The 23,114-nt window shown below is 42.1% G+C and overlaps 1 protein-coding gene across 1 annotated transcript in view; it reads right to left on the minus strand.

Annotated features, from left to right (window-relative positions):
• The window catches only part of PI4K2A (phosphatidylinositol 4-kinase type 2 alpha), a 30,315-nt gene that overhangs the window by 6,062 nt on the left and 1,139 nt on the right, over positions 1-23,114 (minus strand). Inside the window, exons 2-8 of the mRNA XM_026493794.4 lie at positions 16,651-16,851; positions 11,392-11,523; positions 10,870-11,023; positions 4,576-4,637; positions 2,989-3,088; positions 1,920-2,053; positions 1,363-1,422 (exon numbers count right to left, since the gene is read on the minus strand). Of these exons, the coding sequence (XP_026349579.1) occupies positions 1,363-1,422; positions 1,920-2,053; positions 2,989-3,088; positions 4,576-4,637; positions 10,870-11,023; positions 11,392-11,523; positions 16,651-16,851 (843 nt within the window). The remainder of the gene's footprint in view (positions 1-1,362; positions 1,423-1,919; positions 2,054-2,988; positions 3,089-4,575; positions 4,638-10,869; positions 11,024-11,391; positions 11,524-16,650; positions 16,852-23,114) is intronic.

The following is a 23,114-nucleotide window of genomic DNA, read 5'->3' on the forward strand; positions in this document are numbered from 1 at the left end:
AGGGTTGCTGTGGTTTTGGCAAGGGACTGAGTTGGAAAGGGATTAGGGAAGATAGTACAATAGGAACAGAGGCACAGCCTACATGAACTTGAGAAGTTAGTCCCTTTATGCTGAGTTCCATAATACCACAGTACATCATGTGGTTTTTAAGGGTTCCAAAAATTCTGCCAGCTTAACTGGGCCCTTACACGACCTGAGGAATGTAGGAAGACCGCGTTACTGGTGTGCAAGCAGCTATAACAACCACAGCTCTTAAAACCTCTGTACGTCCCATTTCCATGGAAACACGGACTCAGTAAGCCCAAGAGTTGCTCTCACCAGAAGCCTTTACCAAAACGGTAGGAAGAGGTAAATGTCTAATTACAACTAGAAAGGCCTTCCTGTCCTTTGAAGATGTGAAAAGCTGCCTTTTCTATACACAAAATCATAAAACAGCTAATGCATACTGAGAACTTCAATCCATCAAGCACTACTCCAATCACTTACTTCGTAATCATTATTTCATAATAACCCATGACGCAGGTGCTGTTATAAATCCCATGTTACACATGGAGAAACTAAAGGAAGGAGAGATTAAGCAACTTCTCGAAGACCTCAGAGCCAATAAATGAGAGAGCCAGGATTCAAACACAGGCACCATGACCACTATGCCCCTTAACCACTAGGCCATCCTGGATCTCTTTAAAGTGATAAGAATGTCAGTGCCCTATGGAGTTTTAAAATAATTTTTCAGGCATAGTTTTTACCATATTTTGGAAGATCAACAATGCCCTAAGGGTTTCCTTAGCTCTCCTTGAAGATGAAGTGGAGAGAGAAGAAATAATACGACTCATAGCCATAATAACAAAAATTATAACCACAGCCAAACATGAGTACTAACCACAAGCCACTGTCTTTACTAAACACTTGATATGCATTATCTTATATAATCCTCTGGCCAACTCTGCAAGGTGTTGTTATTGTCCCATTTTATAAACAAGGAAGCAGAGGCTCTTTCCTGCCCAAGGCCGCAGAGCTTGTAAGTAGTGAAGAAGTCTGACTCCAGAGGCAAGCTCTTAACCACAAGGGCATACGGCCTGCCTTGAACAACCTGACAGGCCACTGGGTAAATCTACCAATGAACTACCAGCAACTCGCACAGAGCTGAGCACATAGTGTCTCACCAAGCACTGGATACCATGGAAGAGGTGGGAGATTTGAAAGGGCTCCGTGTCCTCTCCCATGTGCTAAGACAGAGTCATAAATAAGGACGGCATAGACTCAAAGGGTGTAAGACACAAGTTTTACGCATTTACTCAACATGAGCATATGACCCTCCCAGAGAGATCCCAGGGATGACACCAGAAGAAGTCCCAGGCTTACCTGTCCCCGCATGACAGCAATCTGCTTATGGAACTGGCCCCTGTCGAAACCAGGATCTTTCTGCAAAAGGGCAGGAGATGGAACCTGCATGAATCCCTCAGAAGAACCCATTTTCTTTCCCCAAACAGAAACTTTCTAATAAAGAAAACTTACATGAGGCTTATGAGGCTTAGTGAAATTAACTACCACCCCAAGAACTCTATGTTGCACAGATGGGGAAAGAGAGAACAAGTAAATATCTTGTCCTGAGTCTCATTATTAACTCCAGGCTCTAGTGCTCCATCTGCAAAGGAGAGCTCTGCAGACACACTGCAGCCTCACGACATGCAGGATAACCCACGGTGATTCACCACGGCTGGCAGTTTGTTTTTTTTTTTCAAACCGACCCAAACTAGGTGTTGCTGTCCACATGTGGGAATCTTGCTTGCTCTTCACTGGCTGACATAAGTCAGAAGAGTGTTAGCCATTCTCCCTTGGCTTGTATCAGGAGCCATTAGAAAAGCCATTAGAAATTCCTTCTTCCATATAGTTATAAGGTTGAGGCTCCCAGGGCTAACCTTGAAGAGTTCATATAGGTCCTCCTCCAAGTCCTTGACGAAGTTAGGGTCCGATATCTTTGGAAGAATCAGATCTTTGATCTCCTGAGAGAACGGGACTTTTGCCTGGGGCAACCAGGCCCAGTAAAAGGGATCTGAAAAGAAGAAAAGCAGAAGGCAAAGCTGCCCATCTACGTCCTCTTCCTATGAGAGCACTGCAAAAGGCAGAACGCCTCTCTCATGTGATACACAACAGGAAAGAAAATCACAAGGGATGTTAATCCTAAAGGCTACAGAGTAAGTGGAGGAATTAGGATTCAAACCCAGGAATGCACAATCCCAGAGCTGGTGCTCTTTCCCAGACATTACGTGACCTTCCAGTGACTTGCCACTGAGACATTCAGATGCTCCTTCTGAAAAGACAGACTGGTACTGCAAAGGGGCTAGTGACCCCCTACTTGTATCTCTCTCTCTTTCCAATTGTTTCTCAGTTATAATAGGACAGGGGCTGACTTCCAGGATGTCAACAAGGAAGACAGAACACTGACAACAGCTTATATTTAGAAACACAAATAGTAGGGCGCCTGGGTGGCTCTGTAGTTAGGCGTCTGCCTTCAGCTCAGGGCCTGATCCTGGGGTCCTGGGATCGAGCCCCGCATTGGGCTCCTGGAGCCTGCTTCTTCCTCTCCCACTCCCCCTGCGTGTGTTCCCTCTTCCCCTGCTTGTGTTCCCTCTCTCGCTGGCTGTCTCTCTCTCTCTGTCAAATAAAAAAATAAAATCTTTAAAAAAAAAAAAAAGAGAAACACAAATAGAATAAGAGAGTCCTCAGAAAGAACGAGAAAGACACAAACACAGATGAGAAAACTCAACTGTGGGCTTTGAGCAGGAATAATGTAAGGTAAGAATGACAATAACAGCTTGTATTTTGCAGTACTTGCCATGTGCCAGCTACTGTGCTATATGCATGAGCTGTATTAATCCATGAATCCTTCGCACAATCCTGTCGTAGAGGTATTATTATCTTCATTGCATAGATAAGAAACTGAGACTGAGTAAGGAAAGAGCCAGACCGCAGTGGTCTCAGACTTACATGCCCTCCAGGAGTCAGGATGTTTCAGGGGGAAGGCCAGCCCGTTGTCTATGGCAGCCACCTTGATCACAGGCTCCTTCACCACTACCCAGTCTGTGTCCTGAAAAGCAAGGAAGACTAAATACTTAGGGTCCCATCTGTTTCATGCCCTTTAAAGTAGTAGCAAAGCACCCCACCCCACCCTCCTCAGGCGCCAATCCTTAGTCAACCTCTGAACTGACTTCCACAGTTACCTAAACTTTATGGCACCTCTGACTTGGCCTATTCGAAGTTCTCAGAGTCCCTTATCTGAGAAAAGGTGCACTTCCCCCGGAGTTGCCATAGCCCTTAGTAAGAAGGAAACTGACAATAACAGAGGTAACTCTAAGCCTTTCCTCCTAGGGAAAGGTAGTGAGAGTCCTGAGAGTATGAAGCGGAAAAAGCAAAAGCAAGTATCAGCCAGCCGAGGTCCTTCTGTGTAAACCTCGATCGGATGCTACTTCACGGGTGACCACATTTTCCCGTGACATCACAGAACCATGGAGGATAACAGCTGGCTGCTCTTCGCACGAGAGAGTCTCTTACCACTTCAGTGATAGGGGAAAAGGACAAGGCCGACTGCAAAGAGTGGGGCCGGCTACCTACGACAGCCTGTCAGACACTCTCGTGACTGCCCGTCTGGCTCCATACCTCAGGTTCACAGGCGCCATCACAGAAACAGGGTGTGTAGGCTGAGGATACCCGCATCGGAATCCCCTAGGATATCTTATTAAAAGTATGGAATTCTAAGTTTCACCCCAGACCTAGTGGGGAAGAGTCCTGAAGAATCTGCACTATCTTTAACAAGCTCTCCAGGTGATTCTGATGTGTCAGATATGAGAACCACTATGAGAGAAGGAAGTAAAAACACGATGAGAATGTGTTAACTAACCTTCACGTGGTAAACATTTTGCAAAATATACATGCATTAAATCACCACGTTGCACATCTTAAATCTGCACAATGTTATACGCCTATTCTATTTAAACAAAGCTGGGCAAAAAACCACTTATTATAAGGGATGAAAGTCAACCTTACACTCCTACTCTAGGTAGCATTCCTACTAATTTTTTGAAATGTGCAGACTGAGCAGGAAAAGAAAAGTGTGGTAGAGGATGAAAGCAATGAGAAAGTAAGGAAAGTTGTAGGAAACAGTTTTTTCTAAACTGATGTTCTATGGAATTTTCTATTATGAGAAAAGTATTCTAAAAAAGTTTAGAATTTACTAGCCCAAGCAAAATTAAATACGTTTATTTAATGGACTACTTCTCAGACCTTTACTGTGCTACTATGCAATGTGAATCTCCAAGAAAGGCATAAAATATGTAATATGTTCCAAACATATTTGAACCTTTCTTCATTCTATCTCTATGAACATCATTCAATCAGATACCGCTTAAAAAACAGACTGAGAAAAACTCGATCAAATATTAACTTATCAATTTCAAACACATGTGCTAGCCTGACTCTTCTGAACCTAGGTGACCTAATCTCTGATCATTATGTGTTTCTGTATTATGAATACATACTACCTCATCTTCTTCTTCAAGACATAGATCAACCTCTTACCCGAGAGCTAGAACTATCCATTGGACAGTCATATTTAATCAGCCAGTTGTCATTGCCTCGATCTGTGAACAGAAACATGAAGTTAGAAGAAACTGGGGTGACTTTCACTTTCAGGCATGATGGACCATCATTTTGGGCACTTGGTCCAATCACTCTACTGAGAACAACTATAAAAAATTGATAAAATATTTTTTTAAAGATTTATTTATTTATTTGACAGAGAGAGACAGAGACAGCCAGTGAGAGAGGGAACACAAGCAGGGGGAGTGGGAGAGGAAGAAGCAGGCTCCCAGTGGAGGAGCCCGATATGGGGCTTGATCCCAGGACTCTGGGATCATGCCCCGAGCCAAAGGCAGACGCTCAACGACTGAGACACCCAGGCGCCCCAATTGATAAAATATTTTTAAATCTCTCGAAGGTATGGGGATTTTAATAAGACCATTAAGAGTTAAAGTGTCTAGGGGCTCCTGGGTAGCGCAGTCATTAAGCGTCTGCCTTTGGCTCAGGGCGTGATCCCGGCGTTCCGGGATTGAGCCCCGCATCAGGCTCCTCCGCTGGGAGTCTGCTTCTTCCTCTCCCATTCCCCTGCTGTGTTCCCTCTCTCACTGGCTGTCTCTCTGTCACATAAATAAATAAAATCTTTAAAAAAAAAAAAAAAGAGTTAAAGTGTCTAGACCTGGGAGAGAAAGGAAATTCAGACAGGGAGTCCATCATTTGTGGCTTTTCTCCTACAGCACCTGCTGATTTGGGAAGAGATATGAGAGGTGGATAGTGTTCTAATAGGCTTGTGGAGCTAAGGAGACAAAATCCTAGTCTGGTGACTGATAAGGGGAGGAGACTGTGGTAAATAACCCATGCCTTTGGATTGAAACCTGAAGGACTACACCTTGGAACTAAGCAGAGCTTCCCTTCAATACCTGAAATTAAAGTGAATCTGGATTGCTGGTGCCCCTAGCTGCTTCCCAGACGCAAACATCTTCTGCACAGGATTTATATCAGCATCCTGGGCCTCCAAATAGTTCTACCATTTTTGATACATAATATCTGATAATCCAAAATAACCAGGTATATAGAGAGACATAATGACATGAATAAAAACAATGAAAACAGAAAGTTAAAACAAATCTACAGGGACTCCAAACACTGAAGATACAGACTTTAAAACATTTAAGATAACATCCTTAATATGTTTAAGAAGATAAAAAGCAAAATTAAGAAAAGTAGCAGAAAATAAGAATCCATAAAAAAGAATCAAATAGAAATTCAACAACTGAAAAATTGGGTTACCAATTTGAGAACTCCGATAGATGAACTTAACAGTAGATTGTGCCAAAGACAGAAGTAATAATCTGAAAGACGGGTCACAAAAAAAGAGCAGAATGAAGAACCCAGGAAAAAATGTGTTTCTAACAACATGTCATGTGATTGGATTCTCCTCTGAGAATAGAGAAAAAGATGGGCAGAAGTAATCATTTAAAGAGAGAATAGGGGCTCCTGGCTGGCTCAGTCAGAAGAGCAGGTGACTCTTGATCTTGAGGTCGTGAACTCGAGCCCCATGCTGGCTGTAGAGCTGGGGGTAAGTTTTTTTAAACTTAAAAACAAACAAACAAACAAAATAGAGAATAGCTGAGAATCTTCCAAAAGTGACAAAAGGTACCAAACTATAGATTCAAGGAAAATTGTGAATCCCTAACAGGGTAAATACAAAGAAAACTATACCAAGCATATTGCAGTAAAATTTTGAAAACCAACTACAGGGAAAATCTCAAAGGAGCTAGAGAAAAAGAGAGATCACCTTCAAAGAAACAACAATACAGGAACAACTGACTTCACAGAAATCATGGGAACAAGAAGACAATGGAATGGGGTTTTTTTTCTTTCCATTTTAATGTTTTTTTATTATATTATGTTAGTTACCATACAAGAATGGGTTTTTTTAACTACTGAAAGAAAATAACTGCCAATCCCAAATTCTACACCCAGCAAACATAGCCTTCAAAAATGAAGGTGAAATAAAGACATTTTCAGACAAACAAAACCAAAATTCATCATCAGCAGACTAGTATTAAAATATTATCTAAATCGGAGCACCTGGGTGGCTCAGTTGGTTAAGCATCTGACTTTGACTCAGGTCATGATCCCGGGATCCTGGGATCGGGCCCCATGTCAGGCTCCCTGCTCAGCAGTGAGTCTACTTGTCCCTCTCCCTCTGCCCCTTCCCCTGTTTGTGCTCTCTTTCTCTCTCTCAAATAAATAAAATCTTAAAAAATTATGTATATATATCCTCTAAGTCAAAGGAAAATTATCCCAAATAGAAGCTTGGAGATACAGGAAAATTTAAACAGCAATAAAATGGGTAAATATATTAGTAAATCAAGATACATATTATTAGCTTTGCTGCAGTATGATGGTGTTCTTTTTGAAAGAGTCATCTTTTAGAGACACATATTGAAATAATTATGAATAAAATTATATCTGTAATTTGCTTTAAAATAATAAAAGAAAATAAGTAAATGGAAGTATGAATGGGATAGGATTAGTCATGGACTGATGGTTGTTAAGGCTGGAATGACCAGTGCAGGCAGGTTCACTATTCTGCTTATTTATATATGCTCGAAAGTCTCCATAATTATTATTAATAACAGTAATAACAATGACAATATCATCTTATGGTTTTACAGAAAAGTGGCTTTACATATGCACAAACATACAGACATATATATATATATATATACATGCATATATAATTAAAATGTATGACACTAATAGTATAAAAGTCTGGATATAGATAAATGAAGCTAAGGGTTTCTACCAATTAATATTAGATTTTGGGACATCAAAGATTCACATGGTAATCTTTAGAGTAACCATCTATAGAAAAAACAAAGCATATAAACTTCTGAACTAAAGGAGGGGAGAAATGAAATATTTACAAAATAATTTAAGATTTTATTTATTTATTTAGAGAGAGCGTGTGTGAGCAGGGGTAGGGGCAGAGGGAGAGGGAGAAGAATCTCAAAGCAGACTCTGTGCTGAGCACAGAGTCTGATGTGGGGCTCAACGAAAGCAAGAAAGAAAAGAGATCATAGGAAGAAGGGGAGGGGGGAACAAAGGCACACAAAATAGAAAGGAAATAATAAGATGGTGGATGAAAATCCAAATATTTCTGTACGTACATTATAAATAAACTAAATGCTCTAAAACTACAATATAACAGTTGTCTCACTGGATGAATACAACTGATAACCATTTAGCTACTTAGTTTAAGAAAAAAAAGAAAAGACTGCAATTGCTAAAATCAGAAATTAAACTAGGGACATTACTACCAATTTTACCAAAATAAAAATAAAAAGGATTACAAGAGAGTACTATAGGCAATTGTATGCCAACAAACTGGATAACCTAGATGAAATGGCCAAATTCCTAGAAAACAGAATCTAAAGACTACACCATGCAGGGGCGCCTGGGTGGCTCAATTGGTTAAGCATCCAACTCTTGATCTCAGCTCAAGTCATGATCTCAGGGTCATGAGATCAAGCCCCATGTCAACATAATAAAAGTCATACATGAAAAACCCACAACAAACATCATACTCAATGGTGAGAGACCAAAAGCTTTTTCTCTAAGATCTAGAATAAGGCAAAGATGCCCGCTTTCAGCATTTCTATTCAACATAGTACTGGAAGAGCACAGCAATTATGCATGAAAAATAAATAAAAGGCATCCAAATTTGAAAGAAAGAGGTAAAATTGTCTCTCTTTGCAGATGATATGATTGTATATGTAGAAAACCCTAAAGATGCCACACACAAAAATATCAGAACTAATAAATAAACTCAGCCAAGTATCAGAGTACAAAGTCAACACACAAAAACCATCTGTGTTTCTATTTACTAACAACAAACAATCCAAAAAGCAAATTAAGGAAACAATTCCATTTAGCATCAAAAAGCATAAAATACTTAGGAATTAATTTAACCAAAGAGGTGAAAGATTTGTATAATAAAAACTACAAAACATGGCTGAAAGAAATTAAAGAAGACATAAATAAATGGAAAGACACCCCACATTCATAGACGGGAAGGTTCAATATGGTTAAGAAGTCAATACTACTTGAAGCTATCTAGAAATTTAATGCAATTCCTATCAAAATCCCAATGATACTATTTGCAGAAATAGAAAAACCCGTCCTAAAACTTATATGGAATCTCAAGGGATACCAAATAGACAAAACAATCCAAAAAGAGAAGAACAAACCTGGGGGACTCATACTTCCTCCAGAATTTCCAAACTTACTATAAAACTATACTTAGTATAGAGGCACCTGGGTGGCTCAGTCTGTTGGGTGTCCTACTCTTGGTTTCAGCTCAGGTTGTAATCTTGGAGTTGTAAGATTGAGCTCTGTGTTGGGCTCTGCGCTGGGCATGGAGCCTGCTCAGGATTCCCTCTCTCCCTCTGCCCCTCCTCCCCCACTTGTGCACACATGCTTGCGCACCTTCTCTCTCAAACAAACAAACAAAACAAAACTATGCTTATTACAGCGGCTGCCTTAGGCTCAGGGCGTGATCCTGGCGTTATGGGATCGAGCCCCGCATCAGGCTCCTCTCCTGTGAGCCTGCTTCTTCCTTTCCCACTCCCCCTGCTTGTGTTCCCTCTCTCGCTGGCTGTCTCTGTCAACTAAATAAATAAAATCTTAAAAAAACAAACAAACAAACAAAAAACTATGCTTATTACAAAATGTAATACAAAGCTGTAGAAATCAAAATAGTGTGGTACTGACATAAAGACAGACATATAGACGAATGAACTACCATACAGTCTAGACATAAACCTTTGCATATACAATCAGTTTTTGATAAGGGTGACAAGACCCTTCAATGATGAAAAGATAGTCTTTTCAACAGATGGTGCTGGGAAAACTGGATATCCACATACAGAAAATGAAGTGGGACCCTTACCTCACACCATATACAAAAATTAACTCAAAATGGATCCATGACCTAAATCTAAGACCCAAAATTATAAAATTCTTAAGACAAAAACATAGGGCAAAAGCTTCATGGCATGAAATTTGGCAATAATCTCTTACATATGACACCAAAGGCATGGACAATAAATAAAAAAGTAGGCAAACTGGACTTCATGAAAATTTTAAAATTAATTGCATCAAAAGATACTATCAACAGAATAAAAAGGCACCCCACGGAATGGGAGGAAATACAAATCATGTATTTGATAAGGAATTAATACCCAGAATATATAAAAAACTCCTACAACTCAAAAACAAAACAACCTGATTCAAAGATGGGAAAACAAATTGAACAGACATTTCTCCAAAGATACACAAATGGCCAAAAAGTAGATGAAAAGATGTTCGCAACATCACTAGTCATTAGGGAAACGCAAAACTACAATGAGAGACATTATACCTATAGGGATGGCTATGAATGAAAAACAAAACAAAACAAAACCCAGAAAATAACAAGTGATGATGAAAAGGTGGAGACACTGGAACCCCTGTGCACCATTAGTGGGAATGTAAAATGGTGCAGACACTGTGGAAAAAAGGATGGCAGTTCCTCAAAAAATTAAACATAGGTCAACCACATTTCGATTAAAAAAAACTTAAACAGAACTACCATATTATCCAGTAATTCCACTTCTGGGTACATACTCAAAAGAAATGAAAGTAATGTCTCAAAGATATTTGTACACCCATGTTCATAGCAGCATTATTCATAAGAGCTTGGGTTGGGAAGCAACCTAAGTGTCCATCGACGGAGGGATAAGCAAAATACAGTATATACATACAATGTATATCCAGCCTTAAAAAGGAAAGAAATTCTGATACATGCTGCAATATGAATGAAGCTTAGGGGCATATGCTAAGTGAAATAAGCCAGCCACAAAGTGCCAAATACTGTATGAGTCCACTAATACGAGGTACTTAAAGACAAACTGTCCTGTGATAGGTCTTGCTGCTATGAGTGACTAGGGATCAAGGACAAAAGTAGTCTTGATGTGCTTTGTAAGAGCCAATGTGTCTTCCATCTGGGACCGGAAAAGAGGCTAAAATAAAACATTAGTAACTACTGGCTCCAAGACTCCCTACCTCTGATAACCACACATGACGTGCCTGAACAAAGCTTGTCTTGGAAAGTATTTTCGGGGCCCTTCTGACTTAGGAAACCTTCATGCCGAGAAGGCACTCCGGGACGGAGCTCGGCAAGCCCCCAGGCCCCCGTGCGCCTCGCGGTGGTCTAGCGCAGGCCCCGGGCTGCCCACAGCTGCTCACCGGTGTTGCGGATGATGTAGTCCAGCACCACCAGCCGCTCAAACTGCAGCAGTAGCTGCCGGTTAGTGTTCTCTGGGAGAGGTTCCGCTTCGAAACGCCGTAGCCAGTAGTCTGCATCTTTGTAGCCTTCAACAAAGAGCTGGAATGAACCAACCTGCGGCCAAAGAGGAGGAGTAAAGGTATTTCCCTACAGCTCAAGTCCAGAGAGCCCAGGAGTAAGCCGGGTGGCCCATAACGCCCTGTGGAGTTCATATCAGAAGACGGTCATGAGAGTGATTGCCCATCCAAATTCAAGAAGTCCATCTAAATGGGCCAGAGGAATAAAGCGAGAACAGAGAAAGCTCTGTTCTCCAGAGAACTATTCCCCAAACCTTAGGCCCTCAGAAATGAGGAAGACAGGAGCCTCAGGGCAGGCTACTTACATGTCCATATGCAAGTCTCTAGGTGCCCTGTTTCACCACTTGGATGGTTACGCCACCATACATCATCACCTTTACTAAGTCACACAGGTGCAGTGCATACCTTTGGCGGTAGCCCGATGCGATTAAACCGCTGCCCAACTTTTGGCACTTTTTCTAGAGCAAGCCGCTTGCCCCTGGACTTCACTCGGTCAATGGCACTATAGTTGAAGGTATCACTGGCCAGGTATACTACCTGCAGTGGAAAGAGAACAGACACCTTCGTTACAGTCGAATATATACCTATGGCAGAGAATAGCTGGATGCCCACTGATACTGTTCCTCTTCCAGGGGATGCAGAAAGAATGCATTTCTCAGCCTTTCTAATATGAGTAGTTCAGGCCAGTGGAATGTTGACAAAGTGATGTATATATATCACTTCCGGGCCTGGCCCCTAAAATCTCCCATGATCCTTAGTTCACACTCCCCAATCTGTGCAGCTGGAAATGAAAAGCTCTGAGATGGCAAAACCACATCATGGAAGGATCTTAGATCTCTTGTCACTACATGGAGTGACAGGGGATCTGGGAGAGCCGCCCAACTGGCATGAATCTACGATGGGAGCAAAATCCATTAAACCACTGAGACTCAGGAGTTGTTGTAGCAGCTAGCATGGACTCCCTGACTAATCCAGCCGTCTCCTCAATTAGGAGAAGAGGGCCCAATGCCTATTTTCTCTCCAGATAAAAACTAATTGCAATTTACTCTATACCCTTTTATTTCTTTTGAATTATGTACTATGTACAATTTATTCACATTTAAAAAATAAACATTAAACATTAAAAAATAAACATTAAAATGGGTTTTAATCTTTAGTGAATTGCTATATATAGACGCACATCTACGCAGACTACATCCAGAATATTACACAAGAAACTAGTACTAGCAGCTGCCTCTGAGGAAGGAAATGGAGCGGCCGGAAGGTAGAGGTGGGAGAGAGGCTGAACTGCTCTTCTCTGCTTATCCTACTGTGCCTTCTGATCTCTACAGTAGATGCACGCATTACCTACTCAAAAAACATTTTTTTAAAGATTTTATTTATTTCTTTGAGAGAGAGAGAAAGAGCATGAGCAGAGTGGAGGGGCGGAGGGAGAGGGAGAACCCGGAGAAGCAGGAAACAGGCTCCCAGCTCCCTGCCGGGACTCCAGGATCATGACCTGAGAGCCAAAGGCAGATGCTTAACCGAGCCACGCAAGTGCCCTTCAAAAACACATTTTTTAAAAAAGATTTTATTTATTTTTTTTTAATTTTTTTAAATTTTTAAAATTTATTTTATTTTATTATTTTTTAAGATTCTATTTATTTATTTGACAGAGATAGACAGCCAGCGAGAGAGGGAACACAAGCAGGGGGAGTGGGAGAGGAAGAAGCAGGCTCCCAGTGGAGGAGCCTGATGTGGGGCTCTATCCCATAACGCCGGGATCACGCCCTGAGCCGAAGGCAGACGCTTAACCACTGTGCCACCCAGGCGCCCCAAGATTTTATTTATTTATTAATTTGACAGAGAGACAGCCAGCCAGCGAGAGAAGGAACACAAGCAGGGGGAGTGGGAGAGGAAGAAGCAGGCTCCCAGTAGAGCAGGGAGCACGATGCAGGGCTCACTCTTAGGACCCTGGGATCCGAAGCCGAAGGCAGCCGCTTAATGACTGAGCCACCCAGACGCCCCCCAAAACACATTTTTTAATGGGCCATCAATATTACATTCAATTAGGGTGCCTGGATGGCTCAGTTGGTTAAGCATCCAACTCTTGATTTCGGCTCAGGTCAGGATCTCAGTTCATGATGGAGTCCCACGGCAGGCTCCGCACTGGGCATGGAGGCTGATTAAGATTCTCTCTCTCCCTCTGTCCCACCCCCTCCCTCTTAAAAAAAAATATTACACTTGATTGTCAAATTGTGGTAATATCACTGTAATCCGTATGTATGTCCATTATCACCTTTATCACACCATCCTGTGATTATCCATTCGTACATCTAACCTCTCTCTTAAGACTAAAGAGATCTGGGGAAAAAGAGAATGTCTTATTTTAGTCATATTAGCATCCTCAGTACCTAGCACAGTGCCTGGCACATGCTCATTAAATATTTATTGAGTGAATGCATGAATGAGTTACAAGCTTCTTCCAGAAATAGCAACAAATGAGTCTCAGCATATCAATAACTAAAATCAAATTTAGAAGAAAATTCTTTCTTTTCTAAGCCTTGCAAAATGTATTACAAATAACTAATTACTGTGCCTATGAATCTTAGAGAGGGTCAAAATCATTCCCTCCCTCCTATCCATTCATCTGTCCGTCCAGAGTTACCCCGAATATCTACAACGGCTGCGCGAGGTACAGTAGGTTGGCACTCTGCACAGGAAACACACACACAGGAATTCAGGAGAAAAAGGCTTTCCCAAGAATACCCTGTCTGTTTCCACAGTGAAAACCCTCATTCTCTCAAGCAGCAAACCACCCTTTCCCCCCGAATCAGATTTATTTTCGATCGCTCTCTGTAACAACCCACTTTTTTCTCTATGACTAATGAAACTATTGTAACCCGAAACCTCACAGTAACAGAGAGCAGAAACAAGCTATCGAGTGAGACCTGGAGCCTTACTATTTGAAGCTCCGTCATAACATGAGCTCTGTTCCCATAGTGACAGATGCTCTCATCAACTGGATAGAATCCTGTCACAAGGGTGGTGAGGCTGGGCGGGGAGAGACCTCCTCTCACTATTCTCCAACAGCTGTAGGCTAAACTTGAAAAGCTCTGTCTCATCTCAGTCTCACGGAAGACAAGTATTTTGCTGTCACTGACTTTTTGATGTAAAAGATCCTCAAGCCACATTAAGATTCTCTAAAAGGGAAAGAGGAAGACCAGAGATGGGGAAGAACAGGATCTTGGAGGGTGACATTCTATAATGATTAGAACTGACATAGGGGGTATTTACATTGCGCAAAGGCACTGGGCTACGTGTTTTACATGGATTATCCTGTGTAATCTTAATAGCCGCCCCATAAAGTAGTAACTATTCATATCGCTATTTTTATAATGAGGAAACTGAGCAGGCAAAGCGTGTGGGGGTATCTTAAATGACTTGTCAAGGGTCACCCAATAAAGAGCTGCAGAGCCAGAATTTGGACTCAAGCCCTGATTCGTAGGCACTACACTCCAGAAGCACAGGCAGAACAGGCACAAGGCCAGGTGCGGACTGCTATTTACCTAGTAAAGAAGGGGAATTACAGTGATGAGCAAGGAGTATTTAAAAGAATATTTAGAGTCTAGGAGGGGCCTAGAAGGAGGCATTCAGGTTAGGCAGGAGATCTCTGAAGCATTAATTATCACACAGGATGTTCAAAGTGTGCTATTTAACTCTGTGTACCGACAGAAGTAAAGCATAAAGGGAAGGAATGAGCTGTACAAGGCCAGGAAATGAATCAGACGTCAGTGAGAGCTATAAGTGAACACTCTCCCCATAGATCTGAGTTGGGGGATCTCTAGGATTCTCCCTCATGGTTTGATATTCACTCACTGATTCAGCCGGTACTTACGGAATACTTACTATAAAAACAGTACTTTGCTTGGGGCGCCTGGGTGGTTCAGTCGGTTAAGTGTCCAACCTTGATTTTGGCTCAGGTCATGATCTCAGGGTCATGGGATTATGTTGAGCATGGAGCCTGCTTGAGATTCTCTTTCTCTCCCTCTCCCTCTGTTCTCCTGCCTCCCCACCCCAACGCCCCCTGGCTCAGGTACACTCTCTCTCAAAACAAAAACAAAAACAAACCAACAAAAAAAACACAGTACTTTGCTAGATGCTGAGAATAAGAGGAAATTTCAAGAAATGGTCCCTGACTTCCACAAACTTACAAACCAGTTGGCTTATTGTTTGTGGAGTTTGGCGGCAAAGGAGCAGACAGTTAAACCACAACAATCACAATTTCTTCTAAAACCCCCTGAGAAAACAGAAAAAATAGGTTTGAAGGGAGGCTCCTGTCTGATCAGTCTCTTTGCCCACAGAGTCTACCATCTACACCTGAAAAGAAAACCTCAGGGGCGCCTGGGTGGCACAGCGGTTAAGCGCCTGCCTTCGGCTCAGGGCGTGATCCCGGCGTTATGGGATCGAGCCCCACATCAGGCTCTTCCACTGGGAGCCTGCTTCTTCCTCTCCCACTCCCCCTGCTTGTGTTCCCTCTCTCGCTGGCTGTCACTATCTCTGTCAAATAAATAAATAAAATCTTTAAAAAAAAAAAAAAAGAAAAAAAGAAAACCTCAAGCAGTGGTCTTTAGGTGATTGGTATGGTCCCTACAAGGTCAATGAATGGACTCCAACTGGTCCGTGAACCATCCCTGTGAAATTATATGCAAAAAACAACTGCAAATATATGAATTTTTCTGGGAACAAGATCTATAGTTTTCATCAGGTTCTCAGAGGATTAATGCCCACAGCTACAAAGATACCCCTGCAGCCGTAAGGCATCAGATCAGAGTTCCGCCTTAAGTTCTTACGAAACCTCAGGCAGCCACACATACTAAATGGGTGATAATGTGTCCTTGAATGTTCATATGTTGACCAGCAGGCACTCCTTCCCCTCACAACCCCTGGAAAGTTTCATGGACACCCTGTAGTGCAGGGGCTCTTCACCTGGCATCAGTAAACTTCCTGAAAATGTATGCAATCAATTCCGTATTTCAGCATACTTGGGGGGGGCGGGGCGGTGGAAGGGCTTAGAACCTAAGCTAAGTCTACCACACATATAAGGTGTGTGCAAATTCATTCTAAGTATGGATTTGCCTGGATCTGGGACCCCGACTTTGTTACGTTCAGATAAGTACCAGTTTTCCATAGCACAAAGATGGGTGAGCATGCCGTGTCCGTTCCCCGTACGGGTTCAAGCCAGACCTTTACTCTAACCGCCAGCCCATCCTCGACTCCTCCTTGCCAGACGTTACGTAAGTGACTAGCTAACACCAGCTAGTCCATTTTAGAACATATCTATATCACAGAATAGCTCGGAAATCTAAGAGAATGAGCTACAAAAGTAGCTAGGTTTCTAACCAGCTTGCGGTTAACTGGGATTAAAAGACCCAGGAAACCCGTAAAAGTGCATCAGAGGGTCAGTGAATTTCCTGAAATTGCATGCAAAAATTGTATGTGTATCCTTCCCTGGATAGCTTCCATCAGATGATCAAATCGTGAGCCTAAACCTACCACCTTCCCCCCAGAAAGGCCGAGAACCCTAGATTCAGGGCACACATAGCCGTCCTTGGCCCTAATGGCTCCATTAACACAGGAAAACTCTGGATAGGCAGTAAGGCTCCCTGGAGACAGGTCACTGACCTTTGTACGGGGTACAATGTTGAGTTCCAGTTTTTGGTCCACCAGACTGGCCCCTGCCTCTGAGAGATAGCCCTGGTTGAGGACAAGGCAGTCACGGCCAAAGCAGCAGGGACAGCATAGTTTCTGCAGCCACTTGGTCCACTTAGGATTAAGGTGCCCATATGGCTCTTCGTTCTTGGGTTTGAAGACAGCAATGATCTTCTACACAGAGAAAAGAAAAGTAGGATATTAAAGGCAAATCGATTAACGTAGGTCACACACCGGGTCAGCAGGACTCTAGAAAGAAATGAGAAGACATAGGCGGACAATCCCTAAAGACAGACATTGGCTTCTCCCCAGCTTGTAAGGGGAAGACACAGCTCATGTGTGCAGCTAAGAAACCCACTGCCAGAAAGGACTGTGGCCAAAGAAGATGCCACATCTAGTATACATGGTAAAACAGACTCTAAGACCATCAAACCCCAACTTCCAAAGTAAATTCACACAAACTGTTGCTCTGCATCAATTAGGTAAAGGCTCAAAAAAGTACCAACTGAAAGGAAATTAGCACAGTATTACAGAATGAGGTTAAGAAAACTCCATCATGGCTTGATTTCCTCGACCAGCCTTACTACCCCACTCCCTGGGTGTTAACAAAACCTTAAAATGAAAAGTTTAGGAATGACAAATTAAGAAAGCAATGGAAGGGAAAACTCACAGCAGGAAAAAGAATCTGCCACCTGATTAGAATGGGGTTCTTTTAAGTAAGACAGGTAAGAGATTAGGACATGAGGGGGCCACAAAGATTAAAATCCATCTTCTTTGCAGGTGAGAACTTAATCCTCGGAGGTCCTTACAAATACGGGATGCTGCCGCAACCCCAAGACAATGGGCCTCCCTTCTGGAGTCTTCCTCCCCAGGCCAGGCAGCCCTTCACGGTTATTTCACCTTTGTCTCATTCCCTCTAGCCCCCAAACTGGTACTTTCAAAGGAAGAAAAGTAAATATGCTATTCAAGTGATTCATCTTTGTATCATATGACTCTCCCTCTCTCTCACTCCCCAGCCAACTCAAGCTAGTCTGGGTCATAAGACATTTTCCTGTGGGTGTCACTTCCTGACAGGCAGGTCACAGCAGAAAACGTACGCCCATCTGCCTGCATTAAGTATGTACTCATATTAGGAACTGGCTAGATGCAGGTCTCCAATAATACTTGGTCCATCTTGAGGCTAGTTCTTTCAAGAAGCCTTGCAAGAATTTGAGAGGACAAGAAAAATACAGAATTCTCCTCCGTGCAAAGGAATCAATTTATTCTTCAACACAATTTTACTGATTCACTGGGAAAAGTCAAATGCATAAATTCATATCCTGGGTCTTCAGAATTACCTTTTTTACCCAAAATGGCTAGCAAAAGGCCTAAGTTAGCAATCTTCCTGTCTCTGCCCCCCTCCCCCCACCCTGGGCTCCAAACCACACAGCAGTAGTAGCAAGGGGCTCCTGTCACTCAGAGAATGACCAACGAGTCCATGGTAACTCTCTGGAACTGCACATCCCACAACTCAACAGTCAGTTCAATGGCGGCACAATGCGGAGTTCGGCAAGCTGGTCCCAGCAGAAGACCAAGACAATCTTATTAGTGAGGCTGAAAAATACCAGGACTGAGGGTTAAAAACCTCCATTAAAGAAAGCAGAACCTGAAGGCCGAGATCGCAGCCAAAGCCTCATTTTACAGACTCACCTCTCAAACTTCTCCATTTCCTTCCGACAGGAGAATCAGAAAGCATCTTGAGGACTGTGAAAGCATTAATGACCATCACTACCTCAGTATTACACAGGATTCATTAAATAACATTTGGACTGGACAAATGGAGGGACAGTAGGGTGAGAGGGATGGAGGAACAGAAAGATATTAGGCAGAAAGGGAGACAAGTGCCCTTTAGGACTAAGCATGGCCTCAGTTCAATTCAGTTCTGCTAACATGTGCTCAGTACGTCATTTGTGTAAGACTGTGTGTGAGCACTGCAGGTTTGCTGGATGGTACATGACACAGCCTCAGGCCTCATTTCCAAAGCTAATGTGAACTTCCCATTTTCAGCTGTGTTCTTGAATACTCAAGAAAACTCTCCTTCTCCACAGAAAACAAACTCTAGAACCACTCAAATCAGAAAGGCACCCACCATTATTTGGCTGAGAAAGAAAATGTCTGCTGCCTAATTTTTCCTCACTCTCCTCTCTCTCTTCTTTACTATACTTTCAATTCCTTTCTTACATTTAGTTAGGAGTAAGCTTCGGTTTGAGGCCAATATTTTTCAAATACCTTTCCTTACCACCCACTGACTAACCCTCCTTTAATGAAGGGGCTGAGGTACAGGGAGCTTAAGCAGCAGCAGCAACGAAGCTGGGGATCCGAACGGAACTGCACAGGAATCCAGAGGCCACTCACTGGCTGGGGTCAGAACCCACAACCAAATACTGGGACCTGGAACGCAGAGGGTTTTCTCTATCTATCCAGCAGCCCCGAGGAGGAGGGTATTACACGACGTTGACATTGAAGATAGTTCAAGCACATCGCTCATATCGCACAAATTTTAATTTGGTAAATGTGAAGCTGATGATTCTCCAACATTTTGGTCTGAAGATCCCTTTAAACTCTTAATTATTAAAGACCCCCAAAACTTTTGTTTATGTGGGTAAGACCTACATTTGCTGTATTACAAATTAAAACTGAAATGTTAAGACTGTTAATTCACTTAATAAGAATAAATCTATTACATGTTAGTATAGGTAGTACGTTTTTATGAAAAATAACTATTTTCAAAAACAATTTTTAGTGAAAAGGCAGGCATTTTTACATTTTTGCAAATCTCTCTAGTGTCTGGCTTAATAAAAGCCAACTGTATTTTCACATCTTCCTTAACATTCAATCTGTTTCAATATCACACATCATGGGGCCCCTACAAATCTCCACTGTGCACTCATAAGGAAGTGAGAATGAAAATGGCAAACAGTCTTAAAATAATTTTGACCTCTACACCCCCCCTAGAAGGATTCCTACAGGTCCTTCGGCCTCGCTCTGAGAACTGCCCTATTCTGTATTAGCAGTTGGATAGCAACAGCACTCCTATTTAGGCAGAGAAGCCTTATTTACATGTTAACTCTCAGAAAAGAGAGGGATGGGCTACTCCAAATATATGAGACCCTGAAAGAAGATGGGGTCCAAACAGAATGCAATAGAAGAGATTTAGCCTGTTTCCTATCCACTGCCACTGACCCAATCTGTGTCATCCATTACAACTGGTGGCCTGGGACAGGTTCCTATAATAGACAGTAATGATGCTTAAAAACCTCAAGAACTACATCTAAAAATGACATACAAACTTGACTACCGCTTAACATTTTAGTAAAAAAAAAAAAGTTTTTCTGGGGGCACCTGGTGGCTCAGTCAGTTAAGCATCTGCCTTCGGCTCAGGTCATGATCTCAGGGTCCTGGGATAGAGCCCCAAGTCTGGCTCTCTGCTCAGCAGTGAGTCTGCTTCTGCTTCTCCCTCTCCCTCTGTGCTTGCACGTGCTCTCTCTCACTCTCTCTCTCTCAAATAAATAAATAAGAATTTTAAAAAATTATTCTGTTGGAGATCTTTATTCTTTATTGGGCTATCCGTGTTGCTCTCAACCACGTTTAAGGACATCAAAAGTTCTCTGGAGGGCACAGGTAGTTGGAAGAAGCAGAGTCAGTATTATGACATAATTTTATATTTGAAAAATGAAAAAAACAAAACCCTGTACCACTCTCATGACAAGCTCTTGATGGATAAGTACTTTTAAAAGACTGCAAATTACTGATATAAGGCCTAGTTCCTAGAACATGTGAGCAGCATCTGTAAAATCGTGAAGCAAATACCAATTAGCATTATCTAATAAATTACTATTCTCGGTGGTCATAAAATCATCACCTCAAAATTATACCACTTTTGCTTTACTCAATGCCATGTATCCAAGAAAGCCTAATCCAGAGGTCAGCGGCCATTAATTTAACAAAAACCAAATACTCTGTGCTCCTGCTAAGCACCAGCAACGATGCCAGGGGCTTTCATGTGTGATATCCCATTTAATCTTAATGAACGAACGAATCACATGCTATTCTATGATTCTTGGCAATATGAACATATAGTATTACTAGCCTCACAAAACAGAAAATGCTCAAAAAATATTTTCATAGGTGATTGAGCACAAGACCAGAAAGCACAAGAATCCAAGTGAGGAGGGTAATATGAGCACTCTCTACCATGCCTTCTGATCTAGCATTTTCCATCTTACTGTTCTCTAGGTCCCCACTTGCTGGCCCTGAGGGAGAAACCATCCTAAATTGGGAAATGAAATCAGGGCTATTATCTTCAAGAACCTTCTAGCCTCTCTAGCTCCAAAAGCAGCTCTGGCAGAAACTGCTGGTTCCCTCAATCTCTGTTCCCTCTTCTTCCTTGGACACGGGACTCTGCATTTTTAGTGGGGCAAAATAAAGACTACAGTTCCCAACCACTACTGCAGTTAAGTTCTGGACAATGGAATATAGAAAGAGTCTGGTGTAACTTCTAGGAAATGTCTTAAAGGAAGAGGGTATACTCTCTCTCTCCTTTCCTTTTTCCAACTGGCTGAAAAACAGACAAGATGTCTGCAGTCTGAGTAGCCATCTTGGATCATGATGTGGCAGCCTCGTGCTAGGGATGGCTCATCAGCTGGACGGAAGGATGCACATTGTTCATATTGCCATGCCAGCCCTGGGAAGCCTACAGATTTCTTCTATGAGAGTTAAATGTACTTTTATTCAAGTCATTATTGTTTTAAATTTTCTGCCACACATAGCCAAATTTAACCCTAAGCAATAGGGCAGATGAAAAGAGAAAGCAGAAATTCAAATGACAAACTTTGAGGCAGCACTGCATAGTGGTTAGGAGCATGAATTCTGGAGCCAGCTGGCCTGGGTCTGAATCCTGCCTCCTACTTACTAGCTGTTAAGACCCTAAGCAAATTAGTTATACTGTGTGCCTTGATATCATCATCTGTGGGGATAATAATAGTACCTACCTCCAAGGATGTTATAAGTGCTAAGTGAATTACTATTTGTAAAGCACTTAAAACAGTACCTAGCATATAGTAAGTACTATCTATATATTTGTTAAATAAAATAAACAAACACATTTGGAACAGGGCCAAAAGATGACAGGACCAACTACAGTGAGCCTGTGGTTCATTATAACACACCACAGCATTTAGGAAGTGGTCCTCTGCTCTGAACCACATTTTCCTCAGTGGGAGCAAGATGGTTTTATTAATAAGTTTTGTCAGGGCATATGTGTTTTGACTTCTCTAAGAAAGGGCAGTGGCCAGGAAATTTTAGACCCCGGGATCCTGCAAATCACCAAGAAACATACCCATAGTCTGTCGTTCCAAGTAGCCTGTGCACAGAGGTGGTAGTACTTTACCTGCCAGGCAAAAGTGGAAGATCTTATTACTCTCACTTCTCAGCTGACCTGACATACTTCCAACATAGCTGTAACAGTGTCATGAAAGAAAAATAAAAACCTTCCTCCTGTTCCTATACCTATCAAAGATAATTAGCCCCTTCTTACATCAGCCAACAAGCTAAAAAAATAAAAAATAAAAAATAAATAAAAACCACTTACATAAAAAATGAAAGTATCTTGCTAACATTTAGACCTCAGGATACCCACTGTTCTTTTCTTCTAGAAGTAATGTTCCCCTTTGACCTTTCAATTTAACTCACTGTTCCCTTACTTGAGGGACCTGGAAAGACCTACTATTCTCAAAGTTTTCCCCAACTTCCCCAACTCAGTTTATAAAGTTAACTGCACTGATGGCAGAACTGCTTTCTGTTTCTTTGATAATTCAGGGACATCAGCATCCAGGAGAATGACCAGATCATTCAATGAAACTAACCAAGGGCTACAAGTCAGAATCCACCCTGGCCACTCGGCACTCCTACAAGAACAGCACACCACCCATCCGAAGAGTTAGTTCACCCGGGAGAGACAAAGTGAAAATTTGAGGGAGATTTGACAACCATTATTTTAATAAGTATAACAATAGTGTATTTTTCCAATAAGCCATTCTGGCCCGTCTGAGAACTCTGACAGGGAAAAGTTAATATGCTTTGACCCACTGATATTCCAATGATACCTCTGGCTTGATATAAATGCCTTAAATTCTTCTGCAGCTATCAAAAAAATAAAGTCACCTCTCAGATGCCCTGATCACCCAAGGTCCCATGCCAACCCATCTCATCCCCATCCCCCTTTATACACATGCAACGGACAAAATAAAGGTCAGCAAACACTTTGCCTTAGCCAAAACGCAAACTGCTGATAGTCCTGGGAGAGAAATGAAAGTAAAATGCAGCAGGCAGTCCTGTGTTTCTAAAACTCCGCATTCTTTACTGAGGAACCATAAAAAAGAATTTGAACAATTTCCCAG

Source organism: Ursus arctos, unplaced genomic scaffold (assembly GCF_023065955.2).
Source record: "Ursus arctos isolate Adak ecotype North America unplaced genomic scaffold, UrsArc2.0 scaffold_7, whole genome shotgun sequence".
Classification (NCBI taxonomy): Eukaryota; Metazoa; Chordata; class Mammalia; order Carnivora; family Ursidae; genus Ursus; species Ursus arctos.